We start from the raw sequence: 15,597 nt of genomic DNA, 5'->3' as shown, positions 1-15,597 counted from the left end.
TCATCTTGATCAAGGGTAAAGGTGTGGTTACCACATTCACAAAGGTGCGACAGATGGGCACTGGGATTCTCCTTGATGGTGGAGGCCATCTAAAACTAGCCATCAAACTTTTCCTGTGAGTGCTTACTAACCAGTGCTGGCAATGCATCAACCATTCCCCACAGGCTTTTCCAGGGCCTTGATAACCATGTGGGAATGGTGCAGCCCAGCTCCTTCTACTCTGGATGATACCCAAGTGTGTATTATCACTGTCTCCCAGGTATCCACTATTCACTGTCTCCCAGGTGTGCACTATTCACTGTCCCCCAGGTGTGAAGTATTCACTGTCCCCCAGATGTGCAGTATTCACTGTCCCCCAGGTGTGCAGTATTCACTGACTCCCAGGTGTGCAGTATTTGCTGTCCCCCAGGTGTGCAGTATTCACTGTCTCTCAGGTGTGCAGTATTCATTGTCCCCCCAGACGTGCAGTATTCACTCTCAGGTATGCAGTATTCACTGTCCCCCAGGTGTGCAGTATTCACTGTCTTTCAGGTGTACAGTATTCATTGTCTCCCAGGTGTGTAGAATTCACTATCTCCCAGGTGTGTAGTATTCAGTCTCCCAGGTGTGTATTTGTCACTGTCTCCCAGGTGTGTAGTATTCACTGTCTCCTAAGTGTGTATTATTCACTGTGTCTCACATGTGTAATATTCAGCCTCCCAGGTATGTAATATTCAGTCTCCAAGGTGTGTATTATTCAGTCTTCCAGATATGCATTACTCACTCTCCCAGGTGTGTATGATTCACTGTCTCATAGCATTTCCAGAGGCACAGGACATTCTCATTGGTAGACAGCTGCCTTCCATTCCCCAGATAACTCCCTCCACCTGCAGGGATGTTGTGGATCCTTTTCTCACTTGAATGGTTTGGTGGGTGGCAGAGCCAGAGGGAGAGTGGCTGAGGATAAAGTCTAGGGCCTCATACATGCTAAGCAAGTGCTCGACCACTAGGCTACATTCCCAGTTCTTGTTTATTCATTTATTCTATTGAGAAAAGTCTTCATAACTTGGGCTGGCCTTGAAGTCACTCTTAGCCCAAGCTGGTCTTGAATTCACAATCTTGCAGCCTCTTCCCCCTGACTAGAAAGGGTTAAACGTGTGTACCACCAAGCTCATCTTCCTATCAAATTTTTATTTGGGGCGCATTAGAAGGCAAACTTCTAGAAATATATCTAATAAATTACTCTTCTACATATGTAAAACTTAGATATACCCAATTTATTAATTCAGCATTGTTCATAATAGCAAATGGCTGGAAATAATATATCCAAAGGAAATTACATTAAATGTTAAATACATTACAATCACAGGGGAATACTCTGAGCTACTTTATAACTTAATGTCTTATCTGTAACTTTTTAACTTACATTAAATTATTTGAACATATTATGCATAAAAAGACAATATGCATAATAGTAAAAAAGTATGTTACCACTTGCTTAAAACAGTGTGTGTGTGTGTGTGTGTGTGTGTGCCCACGAGTGCGCACACATGTGTGTGCGTGTGTGTGTGTGCATTGTGTGTACATGTGTATGTGTGTGCGTGTGTGTGTGTGTGTGTGTGTGTGTGTGTGTGTGTGGTAAATACCTGCAGTCTTTCTGGAAGGGAGTCTTTCCACTATCCACTTTGGTTTGGTTTGGTTTCTCTTTGCCCTGATCTCATTGTGGCATGCCGAGCCCAAGGACTCACATATACCAGACCACACTCTACTGCGAGCTGCATCCTCCCACCCCTGCCTTTCACCCTTCTCGAGTATCTTTTGTGTTTTGTACTTTGATAGGTTAATTGGTTCAAATATTTAAATTAAAGTTAAAATTATAAATGACTAGGTGGTAGGAGGTATCTTACTCTTCGCTGAACATCTCTGTTAACTTTCCAGTTCTCTATTCCATGTCCAACTTCTCTTGCAGTCTCAGTACCTGAACCCTTGCAAGTCTGCAAGCTCACACAAGCAAGGAAATATTACTTCCTTCAGAGAGGACAGCACAGCATTTAGCTATGTTTACCTACAAGGGTCCCATAGCCTTGCCCAGAGAAGGACCCATTAGCGTCTTCTCTAACACACTAGGAAACCCAAGAGATGCCTTTCCTTCCAAGAGGATGCCTTTAAGGCATTGCTCACAAGCAAGAAATGTGTGAGCCATGCACAGTTCTCTCTCTCTCTCTCTCTCTTTCTCTCTCTCTCTCTCTCTCTCTCACACACACACACACACACACACACACACACACACACACAGAAACTCCATTTTTGTATAAGACATCACAGCAACAGTCCCCTAAAAGACATGTCTGTCCATCAGCCTCCGTGCTGGTCTGACCATCTAGACCTGCTTGTTGTTGGAGAGGTCACTCAATGGAGAAAAGGCCATTACTGAGGTGGGGCGTCTTGGGGAGCAGCTTCGCTCATCATGTCCTTGTACTGCCGCTTGAAAAAGCCAAGCTGTCGGGTAAAGACATAGGGTAAGGTCACAGAATGCATGGTAGTAGATCAAGATCAGACAAGACAAAAAGAGAGGGGATGGGGTAGACAGAGACAGATAGACAGACAGAGAGGGGGAGAGGGAGAGGAAAGAGGAAGAGAGGGAGGGAGAGAGGGAGAGGGAGATGGAGACAGACAGACATACACAGAGAGACAGACAGACATATACACATGTACAGAGAGAGGGGGAGGGAGGGAGGGAGAAAGAGAGAGGAGGGAGAGAGACAGAGACAGATAGACAGACAGACAGACAGACAGACACGCAGACACACAGACACACAAACAGACAAGATGATCAAGCAGGACAAAGATTGACAGGACAGAAAATAAAAAGAACCTAGGTAAGTCAGGCAGGGAGAAAAACACCATCAATGCTGGGGCTAGGAAAACAATATAAAATAGAAGAAGAATCACTCTTTATATGGTGGTCATTGTAAACCAGAGGCCATCCTAGTTGCTCTACATGTATTAAGCTAATTTTCTTTGTAAAATAGGTGTTCATAGTATTGTTTTACAACTGAAGAAATCCAGGCCCTGAGTGAGCCATGACCCAAGGTCAGGTAGTTAGCAGCAATACTGAGTCGAACCCAGTAATGGAGCTACTGAAGAGTGGGGGATGGGACAGAAAGGACCAGGAAGCACCTTGTACAGGCCAGCAGTGATGAGAGCCAAGAGCACCAGGCCCCCGATGGAGCTGCCCACAATGAGTGGCACAGGGTTGTGAACTTCATATGGCTCCACTTTGGTCTCCGTCTACAGAAGAAAGAAGAGAAACTGGGTACAGCAGAAGAAAAACACCTCAAACTTCTCAGAGCTCCCTGAGATCAAGGGTTAACCACTTCCAACAACCCACACCACCAGCCACAGGCCTCACTTCTCTTCCCACCTGCTTCTCTTGCCAGCCCAAAGGTGAGACCCACCACCCCAGCTTCCTCCTCCCTCCAAACAGCGCCACTCCACCCCACCCCACCATGCCCGAGACGAGTACCTTAGACTTCACAAACGTCTCCTGCCCTGGAAGTAGGGCAAATGCAGAGTCATTAAACAGGACCTCGGCAGTGCTCACAAGCAGGAGATGGTCATGAGAAGTCTGTGGGAGGAAGCAGAGTGGGAGCCAGGCCTGGGTGCTGGACTATTATAGCTCTACCCAGAGAGTCTCTGAACACAACATACCTTGATGTACCAGTCAAATAATAGATTACCCTTGAGGGTGACATTGAATATTTCCCGAGGGTTGAAGGATGGGAGGTCACACTGGATTCTGTTACAGACAGCAACAGAGCAGTCCTGAGAGAGGAAGTCCAAAGAAACAGATGACTAAGACTGAGAAAGACTGTGATGACCGTATGTGTGGCCTTGAGGCTGGAGCCCGCCATGTTCTTACCAGCACTGGGGTCCTTTCAAGCTCATCTCGGAAATTGAAGCGAGAAGGGGATTTCTGCTCAGTGTGACAGGTACTTGAGAGGTTCTAAGGAAAGACAGACACAGAGAAGACAAAGGAGAGTGCTGGGCTCTGGTCCTGCCCAGCAGAGTAACATCCTGAGCCAAAGGGGAAGTCAGAAGAGGCAAGAAGCAGATCTTAACAAGGACCTGAACTTTGGGGACCCAGCTGGACTCACCTGGGAGAAAGTGACCTTGAGATGATCCCATACGGTCACCTTGTTGAGTTGGACAGGGATCCAGAAGACCACACTGACAGGAAGGCTCCTCTGGCCCAGGTTGTTGAACTATGTCAGAAAGCAGGGAGTAAGGGCTCTAGCCTTGTGGTCTGGTTAGCTCTTGGAATTGGCTTCTCATTTCCTACTTCCCAGGACCACTGAATAAGGCCTAAGTACACCCTGCTCTTCAGAGAGATGGGAGTATGTAAACAAATGCCAGCCTCACACTTGAGCCAGACCGGCTCATTCTGAGTTCTAGCTCTGCCACCTGCCAGGTGTGAGAATTTAGACATAGTTCATGAGTCTCTCTGACCCTTAATTTCTACATCTATTTACAAGGGACAGCAAGAGTGTTCAGGGGCCTGACAGACTGATAGAGGGGTGTGTGTGTGTGTGTGTGTGTGTGTGTGTGTGTGTATGTGTGTGTGTGTGTGTGTGTGTCCATGGGGGAGGAGTGTAGAGCAAACTTGGAACTCCACCTGGAAACTCAGTATTCATGCTTCCTATGCTTGCTTTCTGCCTTCTCTTTACATCAAGTTCCCTTCTCAGCATCCTCTCAGGACCCAGGCTTGCCCTGCTCCTCACCTGGTACTGATGCTGTATGACCTCACTGGTCATCTCTGAAGCTGTGAAGTTGACATATTTAGTAGAACTCTCATCACTAAAAGAAAAAAGAGGGGACAACAGGTAACAGAACATGAAGGTGTCCTGAGAAGGGGGCTTGAACTAAATATACAGAGACTAGGAAGGTGGCAGTGCCACCTCTTCCATGCAGTCCTAAAAAACAATGTCTGTCAGACACTGAGTGTGTGGGTTTGGCATGTGCACACACACACACACACCTCCACACAGGCATACACACATCATAAGGCAGTGTATGAACACAAAGACAAAGCTGGCAGTGTCCAGCCTGAAGGGCAAGAGTGGGATGGAGCAGCACCTGGTGACAACCATGTAGATGGCGTACTTCACAGGCAGCTCCAACTGGAACTCCGTATTGTGGGTCCTGGACATGTTGTTCTCACTGAAAGGAAAGCAGGTTCTTAGCCGCCTGTAAGAACTGAGACTCAGTCTTCCCATCCCCCCTCCTTCACCCTTCTGCATCCAGCTGTCTCCATGTCTACTGTCCTTGACCCCACAGCTCTCTGCCTCACGGAGGTCAGAAAACAACTTTTGGGAGTTGATTTGCTCCATTCACCATGTGGGTTCCAGGGATTGAACCTGGGCAGTCAGACTTGACAGCCTTACCTGACATCTCAGCAATCTCTGTATGCTTATTGCTGTTGTGGGTGGCAGATGGGTTCACACACACCACAGCACATGTTATAGGGTAGAGGACAACTTTGTAGCCAGTTCTCTCCTTCCGCCTTTACATGGCTTCCAGGGATGGAATGCAAGGCATCAGTCTTCACCCACTGAGCCACCTCAAAAGCCCTGTCTAAGCTGTTCTGAAGCATGCCCAGATACCTCCAAGCTCCAGGTTCTGCCTGGTGTGTGTTTCCTTCTCTCTTTATGCCTTTGTTTGACTTACAACAAAAATACTTCAGGAGTCTTCTCTCAACACTGGGCACCCCGACCACTACCACCACTTGATCATATATTTTATACTATCCTATGACTACCAGTTTCCTCGACTGTGCAGATCACTGAGCATCTGTGAGGGAGGGAGCCACAGCTGTCTCCTTCATTACCATTGCCCCCAGCACTTGACACAGTGCCTGGCACATAGGTGTGTGCTCAATCAGTGCTTGTGAAATAAATTAGTCATCAAGACAGAGAACCAGAAGAAAGAAGAAAAAGGTTCATCCTGGATGAGGGGTTGGGCCTCAGGCGGAGGGCAACTGTCACATGTGGGAATAGGTACCTGGTCACAATGACCTTGAGGAGCAGTTTGTTCCCAAGGGAGGCATCAGAGTCCACATCAAATGTGACATTAAATGTGACCTGGCATCAGAGAACGGAGACTGTGGTTAAAAATAGTAATGAATGAGCAGCACAACAGCTCCCCAACCACTGAACGGGATAAACCAAACAGGATCCTGCCCGCACAAAAGAATATTATTCAGAAATTTTTAAAAAAGAAAGGTTCACAGGTAAGTGATCCTTAAAAACATAACAGTTGATGAAAGAAGCCAACCACACAGAACCACATGCTGTGTGTGTGTGTGGATGGGAGATGTACAGAAGTGAGTCCATGCAGAGAAGGTCAATTAGCAGCCCCCAGGGTCTCAGATTGATCAGATTGATGGAAACATCACTCTCAGAATACCTATAAGCCACTGGGTTGTACACAATGGCTGAGTCCATGGAATGTTTTTACATCTCAATAAAGCTGGTTTAATGGGTCAGAGAGAAGAGATGATAAGAGGAAGACAAGAATCCCATATGACGACAGCAGACAGAAGACAGCAGGGGAGGGAGCTCTGACCTGAGAATTAGCAGGGAAGATGGGATGGTTTATGTTCCAGGTGGTACTCTTCAGAACCCCATGCCCTTCAGAGGAAGAGCTGGACTCAGGTTTCACACGCCACTGCCTCTTGGAGAGCTGGTTCTAGAACCAAGGCAGACAAATGTAGTACTGTCAACTGCCAGCCATGGGGGATGAGGAAAGCAGAGCCAAGAGACTGAAGAGGATTTGGCTACCTGGCTCTCTGACACCTTCCGGTAAGACAAGCCAGATGGGTAGTAGAAGGTAACCTTGGTCCCATAGGAATCCTCACCATCATTTCTCAGAGTCACACTCACGTTAAAGTCCCCGGGGGCTCCCACCACCAAAGTGTCCAAGCTGTGAGAAGAGCAAGACAGGCCATGAGGCATCAAGGACTTCCCTGAGGCAAGTCTGTTTTAGTGGAGAAAAGCTGCAGGCACTTGGAGAGATAGGGCTGTGAGCAGAGCAGGCACTAGGAACTTTGTGCCCCATAAATATCTCTGAAGAAGCCTAGGCTTCCCTCAGAGATCCAGGACACATTGATTCAGATTTGAGGGAATTAATAACAGGAAGAAACTCACCCCACAGAGCTCATGGTGATGCTGAGATCATCTTGGCAGATGCTGTCGTTACCACAATTCTTCTCAAAGGGAAGCTAAAAAGGAGTGTGATCAAAAGGGAGGTAAAGGAAATAATTAAAGCAATAAAATCTCTAAATGAAATAACATAAAATACCAGTGTTGTAGCAAGCATGCTCTGTTCTGTTCTCTACTCCTGTGAGGCCCCAACTCCAAGACTCACCATAGCTGTGAAGAACTTTTGAGCATCCATCGCCAGCACTGGCCGGAGATCCCTAGAGAACCGCAAGGGCTCTCCAACCAGTGTATAATTGAGGCGCAGGATGATGGGACTCAAGGACTCATCCACGCAGTCCTAAGAGATAGTAGGGATAGAAGGCTCTGCCTTCTTCAGTTTCCTAAGGCCACTCCACCCTCGGCCAGGAGATCTACCATTTGCCATCTTACCGGTAAAATTAGCTTCAGGGTTTCACATCTCTGTGCCAATCCAAAGACCTGGATGCGCCTGCGTGTGTTGTTCTTTGTCTCATCAAAGAAGGCACGAACACGTGAGCGGCCAGGGTCTAAAGCCAGGTCATAAGTGACAGTGCTCTGGATATCTCCTGAAAGGAGAGGGCATAGTGATTAGGAACCAGGTGGACAGAGGTCTGGGGCCACGACACTGCTCCAAAATGTGGAATTATCCACATATCATCTGACTCCTCTGCATCTTAATTTGTTACTTTCAAAGTAAGAATAAGAACAATTACTCTTTATAAGTAACTTACTTATATCTCAAGTAGGAAGAAGGAGAAGGGGAATAAGAAGAGAAGGATGAAGGGGAGGAAGAGGAGGAGGAGGAAGAAAAAGAAGAAGAGGAGGAAGAAGAGGGAGGAGGTAGGAGGGAGGAGGAGGAGGAAGGAGGGAGGAGGAGGAGGGAGGAGGGAGAAGGAGGAGGAGGAGAGGAAGAGGAAGAAGAAGAGGAGGAGGAAGGAGGAGGAGAGGAAGAGGAAGAAGAAGAAGAAGAGGAGGAAGAGGAGAGGAAGAGGAAGAGGAGGAGGAAGAAGAGGAAGAAGAAGAACTGGCTCTTCTGACCCCTGGACCAGTAAGGATGAAACTAGAAAACTATCTTTTTTCCTCCTCCTGTTTCTCTCTAGGTCTGCCACTGCTGGTCTCCCACAACAGCACAATCCTGTCTCTAAGAACACGGAAAGGGAAAGAAGGCAGACCACTGGCAACAAAAAGTGTCTTTAACTTGATCAGTTCTCCCTCATTTGAAAATGAACCTGTTTGAACACAGATGGAACAGGAGACCATTGTGTTAAGCGAGCTAATGCAGGCTCAATGATAAACACCAAATGTTCTCTCGAATGTGGACCCTGGCTCCTACTTCCTAACGAGATCTCACTTCTCATGGTAGTGAGCGTGTGTAGAAGACAAAAAACTTAGAGAGGGGAGCATGGGAGAATAATGGAGGCATTGAGAGACAGGAGCTCAGAGGGCAATGGGGTCTCTGTGATAGGAAGTGCAGAGAGAACTCCCGGGGGTGGGAGGGGTTAGGTAGGGATTGACCAGAAACAGGGAGATGAGGCAACCAAAAGTATGTATGAAAATACTATAAAAGAAAGTTAATATCATAAGCTAGTTAATAAAAATAAACTGTGCTGCTCTTTTGCTTTGGTTCTTGATGAATCTGCTGTTGAGTTCTGAGCAGGGTCCATTTTCATTCTTCTACATGGACCAATCGGGTTGACCAGCACCATTGTTGAAGATGCTACCTTTTCTCCAATGTGTATTGCTGGCCTCTTTGTTTTAAAAAAAATCACCTGACTATATGAATGTGGGCTTATATTTATGTTCTCAGTCCTAGTCCTTTGGACAATGTGTCTGTTTTTATGGCAGGACCATCCCATTTTTATTACCATGAATCTTCGTGTGATTTCAAATCTAGGATCATAATGACTACAGGAAAAGAGTATTTTTTCAGTTACAATAAGGCAGTTAATAAATGAACTCACAGTGACTATGACAAGAAGATCTATACCTGCTGAGGCACAACAAAATGCAGCATGAAATTGGGGGCAGCGAGCAGGAAGTCCCACCCCTAGCTGAGGTACTGGCAATTGACCACAAAAGGAGAGAAGTTTCGCGTGAGGGTGTGACCCTTAGTAGGTCAACCAACCTACCCGGCCCATTTCCCAAGAGCATTTGGGCAATGCAAATTAGACTCAATGGTTTCTGAGATTTGTTTTTTGTTTTTGTTGGGGTAGATTTTTGTTTGTTTGTTTGTTTGAGACAGGGTTTATCTCTGTAGCCCTGGCTGTCCTGAACTCATTTTGTAGACCAGGCTGGCCTCAAACTCACAGAGATCCACCTGCCTCTGCCTCCTGAGTGCTGGATTAAAGGTGTGTGCCACTATGCCTGGCCTCTCAATGGCCTTTTTTTTTTTTTAAAGGACATAAAAGTTGAGTGGCTAGGAAGATGGGAGTGTAACTGGAAAGAGGAGCAAAGGGCGAATATCACCAAAATACATTGTATGAAATTCTCAAAAAAAAAAAAAAAATGAAAATGTTACCTTTTAAAATTAAAAAATAATTATATTGGACATCTTTATCACTTCCTCTCAGAGCCAAGGAAACTTCAAGAAAGAGGGAGTGGAAACAATGTAAGAGCCAAAGGATGGGGGAGCACTGTGAGACAAAGGATGGGGAGCACTGTGAGACAAAGGATGAGGGAGCACTGTGAGACAATATTCTGTATGGCACAGTCATGGCAATCATGCCCCCACATCAGCTGTGGTTGCCTACACAAGATTACACAGCATTCTGTCGTGGATGGGCGGGGCCTCATGAGGTTCCACTGTTCCTTGGGATTCTATTGACAGTTGCCAGGTGGTCATTTTCCTCAGTGGGGTACCCACTGCTAAGTTGCTCTGTTCTCCAATAAATAGCTTCCCATCCATGTTCACACAAGCATGAGATTCAATGGGTCACCAAAAAAAAAAAAAAAAAAAAAAAAAAAGGATAAAAATAAAATTATGTGAGCATAGCACAAGGACTAGTTGGAAAAATAAAGAATTGAGTAAAAGGACAGGTGAGAGTATAGCCAAGATACATTGTATACATGTATGAAAATGGGAAAAGAAACGGCTACACTGTTGTTGCCAGCAAGTCAATAAGCGAAAACAAACACTAGTAAGCAAAAGGCACATCTTATCCTGCTGGATCCAGCTGGAAGAAAGCAAGAACAGCCCACAGTGTGGGGACAGGAGTTTTTGATTTCTGATAAATTATCTTATATTAGCAAGTATTTATTGTGCATTAAAATTGATAATGATGTTATGCCCTTACAAGAAAATGTTCCTATTTCAAAGATGTTTATAGGTAGGGAAGTAAAATGGTATGACTTTCATGTTTGTCTTCATATTCTTGAGATGGGTTGACAAGATGGCTCAGTGGGCAGAGGTGTCTACTGCCAAACCACACTACCTGAATTATATACCCAAGTCTTACATATTGGAAGAAGAGACCAGACTCTCATGAGCTGTCCTCTGACTTCCACATATCCACCACACATGTAAATGCATAAATATATAAACAAAAATTATATTTTAAGGATTTCAAAGTCATTTAATCTAGGTATGATGGTGTACACCTTTAATCCCAGGACAGGTAGGTAGAGGTAAGTGGCTCTCTGTACGATCCAGACCAGTATGGTATACACAGTATGTTCTAGGCCAGCCAGGGCTACACAGTGAGTTGAATTAAGGGCCTGGAGAGGTGGTTTGGTAGTTATAAACATGTGCTGCTCTCACAGAAGACAGGAATCCTACTCCTAGTACCCACGTCAGGCAGCTCGCAGTAGCCTATAACGTCAGCTCCAGGGATCCAGCGCCCCCTTCTGGACTATGTAGGTACCCACACTCCTGAGCACATTCCTACACAGACACATGTACATAATTAAAGAGACCTACGCAGAGTGTAAAATATAATAAATCTTTCTTTAAAGTAATTTTAAAGATTCCTTGGCAAAGAAAAAAAACAAAGAGCACTGGATGCAACACGTTTGGAAAAGATGTAAAACTTGTCTAAAAATATATTGGTCTCCTATTGGTCTCCAATTTTTTGTTTAAAATAATTATTTAGAAACCATTTTTGGTAGATAATAATAAAAATATTAAGTTGGGGATATCGCTCAGTTATAAAACTGATTGCCTAGCATAGACAAGTTCTGAGTTCAGTCCCCAGCACCACATAAAACTGGGTGGGGTGGTGTATTCCAGCAGCCCCAGTACTGGGAAGTGGAGCTTAAAAGACCATGAAGTCCAGGGTCATCTTCCTGGGTTATATAACTAAGGTCAGCCATTGCTAAACAAGACTTTGCCTTGACAAAAATAATTTATTTTTATTATTATTGTTGTTGTTGTCATTGTTATTTATTATTTATTATTATTTTAAGTAAAAAACAGAGAGTTTCAGGTAAATTCATAAAGTATAACATAATCTACGTAAATTTTAAACATGTACAATACTACTACACATTGTGTGTGACTAGATGGATGTTCCAGATATTCTTACATTTTAAAAAAGAAGATAAAAGAAGGAAGGAAGGGCTGAAGAAGGGAGGGAGAGGGAGGGAGAGGGAGGAGGGAAGCCTAGTTTGCTCTCCAACAAGGGGGGAGGATCCTGCTTCTCTTTCTCTGGACAACTGACACAAGGCAAAAGTACCACTTTTCCGGTCACTTTTCTGGTAGGGTTTGAGAGGGCTATCCCACTCATTCTAACCAGGCTTAAAAAGGCTGTCAGCGCCAGTCAGAACTTTCTTCTGCTAGAAGGCTGGCCAGACAGAGATGAGACAGTGCCCTGTAAACCAGGTTTACCCAGCACACCTCACCTTCTTGCAGCCGATCCTTGGTGTTCTTGCGGACACGGAGGCAGACTCTGACCTCCCCAGCGTCCTTGTTTTTTAATACTGCTTCTTGACATGCAAACACACTCCTTGCTAGATTCTTGGGGTTGAATTCCATGGTTGCCTCCAGTCTCAGCACGGGCTGGGCTCTAGAGGGGCATCAGAGAGCCATCAGGAACCAGTAACCCTTCCAAGGGGGAAGGGCTGGTACAATGGGAGAGCCTCTCACCTGAGCAGTAGAAGATGCCCCTGTGCCCCCACAGCCAGGTCCATCAGGCCGTCCATTGTGAGATCCTTGCCCCCACTCAGAGACTGCCCGAAATACTGGAGCCCAGGGGAGAAGCGGGCGCCTGTGATCCGCTGAGGGAAGGAAGACAAGAGAAAATAGAAAAGCCTGTGACTCAGTTAGCCAAGGCACAGACTCTCTTCTTTACCTCTCATACTTTCAAGGACTTCAGATGACTTAAAACTTATCTTGTGCACACAGTGATTACCTGTACAGTCCCGAAACCGCATCCTCGGACTCTCTATAAGTATGTAGGAGTATGTAGGAGTCTGGTTTGGGGAAACTAGTAGACTCTCTACAGATATATTTTTAAATATGTAAATAATTCCAGTGTGCAGTCCAGATTGAGGACTACAATTCTAAATATGAGGACAAATATTTTGATATAACTTGAAGTGATTGAGCAATAATAAAACATTTTGCCTTTATTTTAGAAACCAAAGGACTTCTAGAAAAGGAAAGAGTGACCCTGCAGTTCCTGCTTCATAGTTTACAATATTTAAGCAAAAAATACATAAATAAATAAAAATAATAAATTAAAAAAACAGTATTTGTCATTTTAAAAAAAAAACTTATTAAGGAACTGTTTAAGTCACAATCTCCAAACAATACCCAAGTTTTCCTGAATTATCTGAGTTTCCTAATGAAAACTAAGTTTTACAAAAAAGGAAATGAAAATACACGGTCCTCATTTACATAGACAGAAAAATGCAAACATTGAGTATTGATCTAACCCAAATGATCTCTTCTGTGACATTTATCTTCCTTGAGGGAGGGGGGATTCCCACACCACCGTGCTCATGTAGAGGTCAGAGGACAACTTCAGATATCAGATCTCTCTTTCACCTTGTGGGTCCCAGGAAGCAAACTCAGGTCACGGAAGTGTGTGTGTAGAGGTGAGAGGACAGTTTGAAGAAGTCGCTTCTCTCCAGCCACCATGAGAGTTCTGAAGGCTGAACTCCGGTTGGCAGACTTAGTGCGAAGCATTTTTCCCAGCTGAGCCATCTTGCCAGCCTAGTGTTCTAGTGTTTGATATCTAAGTTTACTGTGCTTGCTCATACCTAAAAATCCATTACTTGAGATCTATATGTCAGTACAGACGCACACACACACACACACACACACACACACACCCCTTTAAAAGAAAAACGGTGGTTGGGATGGTGGCACATGCCTTTAATCCCAGAGGCCAGCTTGGTCTATAAAGTGAGTACCAGGACAGCCAGGGCTGTTACACAGAGAAACTCTGTCTTAAAAAGCAAATAAACAAACAAACAAAAAACAAATAAGGAAGAGGAAAAGGAGGTTTACGTGTTTGCTGCCTATGGTCCCGCTGGGCTAGTACTGTAACAACGAGCCATATCCTCGGGACCTCTAGTAATTTTTCCCTGGGAGGACACTTGCTTTGAAACTACCTGTAATGTGGCAGGTTGGAGGTTCCTGGCTTATTAGCTCTTCCCACTGATAATAACCTTTAATTTCAATCATATGAGGAAAAAATATAAGCAACAATAAAAGCAAAATAGCACAACCAATTTTGTATTTGCTTTTAACCACAAATTGTGGGTGAACACACATGTTCACATATAAAGTACCCTCTCCGTCAGTTTGCACCAGGCATGTAGCCCCCAAGAGGTTCCCCATGCTCATGCACACACTAGCAGCGCTTAGTGGATTCAGTAGGGTTTGGGGTAGGGGACACATGTAGAACTGGAGCTCAGGGGTTAAAAGCATTGGCTGCATTTCCAGACCTACAGCTCAAGAGCACCTGTAACGCCGGGCAGCGGTGGCGCACACCTTTAATCCCAGCACTTGGGAGGCAGAGGCAGGCGGATTTCTGAGTTTGAGGCCAGCCTGGTCTACAGAGTGAGTTCCAGGACAGCCAGGGCTACACAGAGAAACCCTGAGTTTGAGGCCAGCCTGGTCTACAGAGTGAGTTCCAGGACAGCCAGGGCTACACAGAGAAACCCTGTCTAGAAAAGAAAAGAAAAAAAAAAAAACACCTATAACTCCAGTTCCAGATGATCTGATGCCCTCTTCTGGCCTCCTCAGGCATTAGGCACAGCGCTGCACAAACAGACATGCAAACAAAACACCCATATGCATAAGATAAAACACACACACAAAGGAAGAGCATATAAAGTTGGGAGGGGAAAGTGATATGAAAAATATAACAAGACTTGGAGGGACAGAAGCGGGGTAGATCTGATCAAACACGTTATATGCATGCATGAAATTCTGAAAGAAAATCCATTTTAAATGCTCTCTCTTTGGCCTTGTTTTCCTCTGAAGTTAAAGGTTTGAGCTATGGTGACAATGGAATGAGAGGTCCCGGCTTCCACTGTTCATCTTACATATAAATTTACTCTGTGATTAAAACAGAAAACTTCAAATTCATTTATACACACATACACACACACATACACATGTGCGCGCGCGCGCAAACATCTGCACCAGTGAGAGAGAGAGCATGGTGCCAATATGCGTAAAGTGTGGAGATGCCCCATGGCAGCAATGTCTTTGGAGTCTGTGGTGTGTACTCCAGCCCAGAGAGTGGGCAGAACTGGGAATAAATAATCAGAACTGTGGTCGTTTCTAGGGTAGGAGGGAGAATAGGAATTGACTGGAGAGGTGACACTCCATATTGTTTGAGGTTTTCTTGGAGAGAAATTTGAGTTTTGGAGGGGCTACAGCAAGGTCTGGATATATGGCCTAGGCTGGTCTTGAACTTGCTATATAGCCCAAGAGGGCTTTAAACATGATCTCTTCCTACCTCTACCTCCTGTGCCCTGGCATTACAGGTGTAGTCTACTACATCGAGCCACATGTCTGTATACTAAAAGGGATAAGAATTACGTTTGTCAAGACATGAAATAAATATTTATGTACTTTCTATTTGTAGGTCCTAAAATAACTGTGAGAAAATATTCCTAGTTAATAACCTACATGTCAAAGTATTGTAGACAAAGTAAACAGACAATGCAACTTAATTTAAAATGCATCAAAAAGAAAGGGCTGGGTGTGGAAACACAGCTGTAATTGCAGTATTGGGAGGCCCAAGCAGGAGGACTCTGAACTCTAGGCCAGCCTAGATACAGAGTGAAACATTGTCTCAAAATAAATGAAGAAGCAAGTGGAAAGGCAAGAAGGAGGCTCCTAGGTAAGCACCTGCTGTGCACCTGCTGTGCACCTGCTGTGCCCCTGCTGTGAACCTGCTGTGCACCTGCTGTGAACCTGCTGTGA

The 15,597-nt window shown here is 45.0% G+C and overlaps 1 protein-coding gene across 3 annotated transcripts in view; it reads right to left on the bottom strand.

The window, feature by feature from the left end:
• Positions 1-1,235: 1,235 nt before the first annotated feature.
• Positions 1,236-15,597, bottom strand: part of LOC117712470 (integrin alpha-M) — a 49,156-nt gene continuing 34,794 nt past the window's right edge. For all 3 annotated transcript variants that reach the window (XM_076911236.1, XM_034508275.2, XM_034508284.2), the window contains 16 exons: positions 12,298-12,428; positions 12,054-12,217; positions 7,629-7,783; positions 7,405-7,536; positions 7,185-7,258; positions 6,819-6,960; positions 6,604-6,726; positions 6,040-6,119; positions 5,116-5,199; positions 4,761-4,836; positions 4,137-4,244; positions 3,902-3,985; positions 3,691-3,804; positions 3,506-3,607; positions 3,160-3,270; positions 1,236-2,478 (listed from right to left, as the gene is read on the bottom strand). In XM_076911236.1, coding sequence (XP_076767351.1) covers positions 2,407-2,478; positions 3,160-3,270; positions 3,506-3,607; positions 3,691-3,804; positions 3,902-3,985; positions 4,137-4,244; positions 4,761-4,836; positions 5,116-5,199; positions 6,040-6,119; positions 6,604-6,726; positions 6,819-6,960; positions 7,185-7,258; positions 7,405-7,536; positions 7,629-7,783; positions 12,054-12,217; positions 12,298-12,428 — 1,752 coding nt within the window. In that variant the 3' untranslated portion in view covers positions 1,236-2,406. The remainder of the gene's footprint in view (positions 2,479-3,159; positions 3,271-3,505; positions 3,608-3,690; positions 3,805-3,901; positions 3,986-4,136; positions 4,245-4,760; positions 4,837-5,115; positions 5,200-6,039; positions 6,120-6,603; positions 6,727-6,818; positions 6,961-7,184; positions 7,259-7,404; positions 7,537-7,628; positions 7,784-12,053; positions 12,218-12,297; positions 12,429-15,597) is intronic.

This window comes from Arvicanthis niloticus, chromosome 1 (assembly GCF_011762505.2).
Source record: "Arvicanthis niloticus isolate mArvNil1 chromosome 1, mArvNil1.pat.X, whole genome shotgun sequence".
In the NCBI taxonomy this organism is placed as follows: Eukaryota; Metazoa; Chordata; class Mammalia; order Rodentia; family Muridae; genus Arvicanthis; species Arvicanthis niloticus.
The sequence above is the reverse complement of the archived record's forward strand: the minus strand, read 5'-3'. Positions and strand labels throughout refer to the sequence as shown.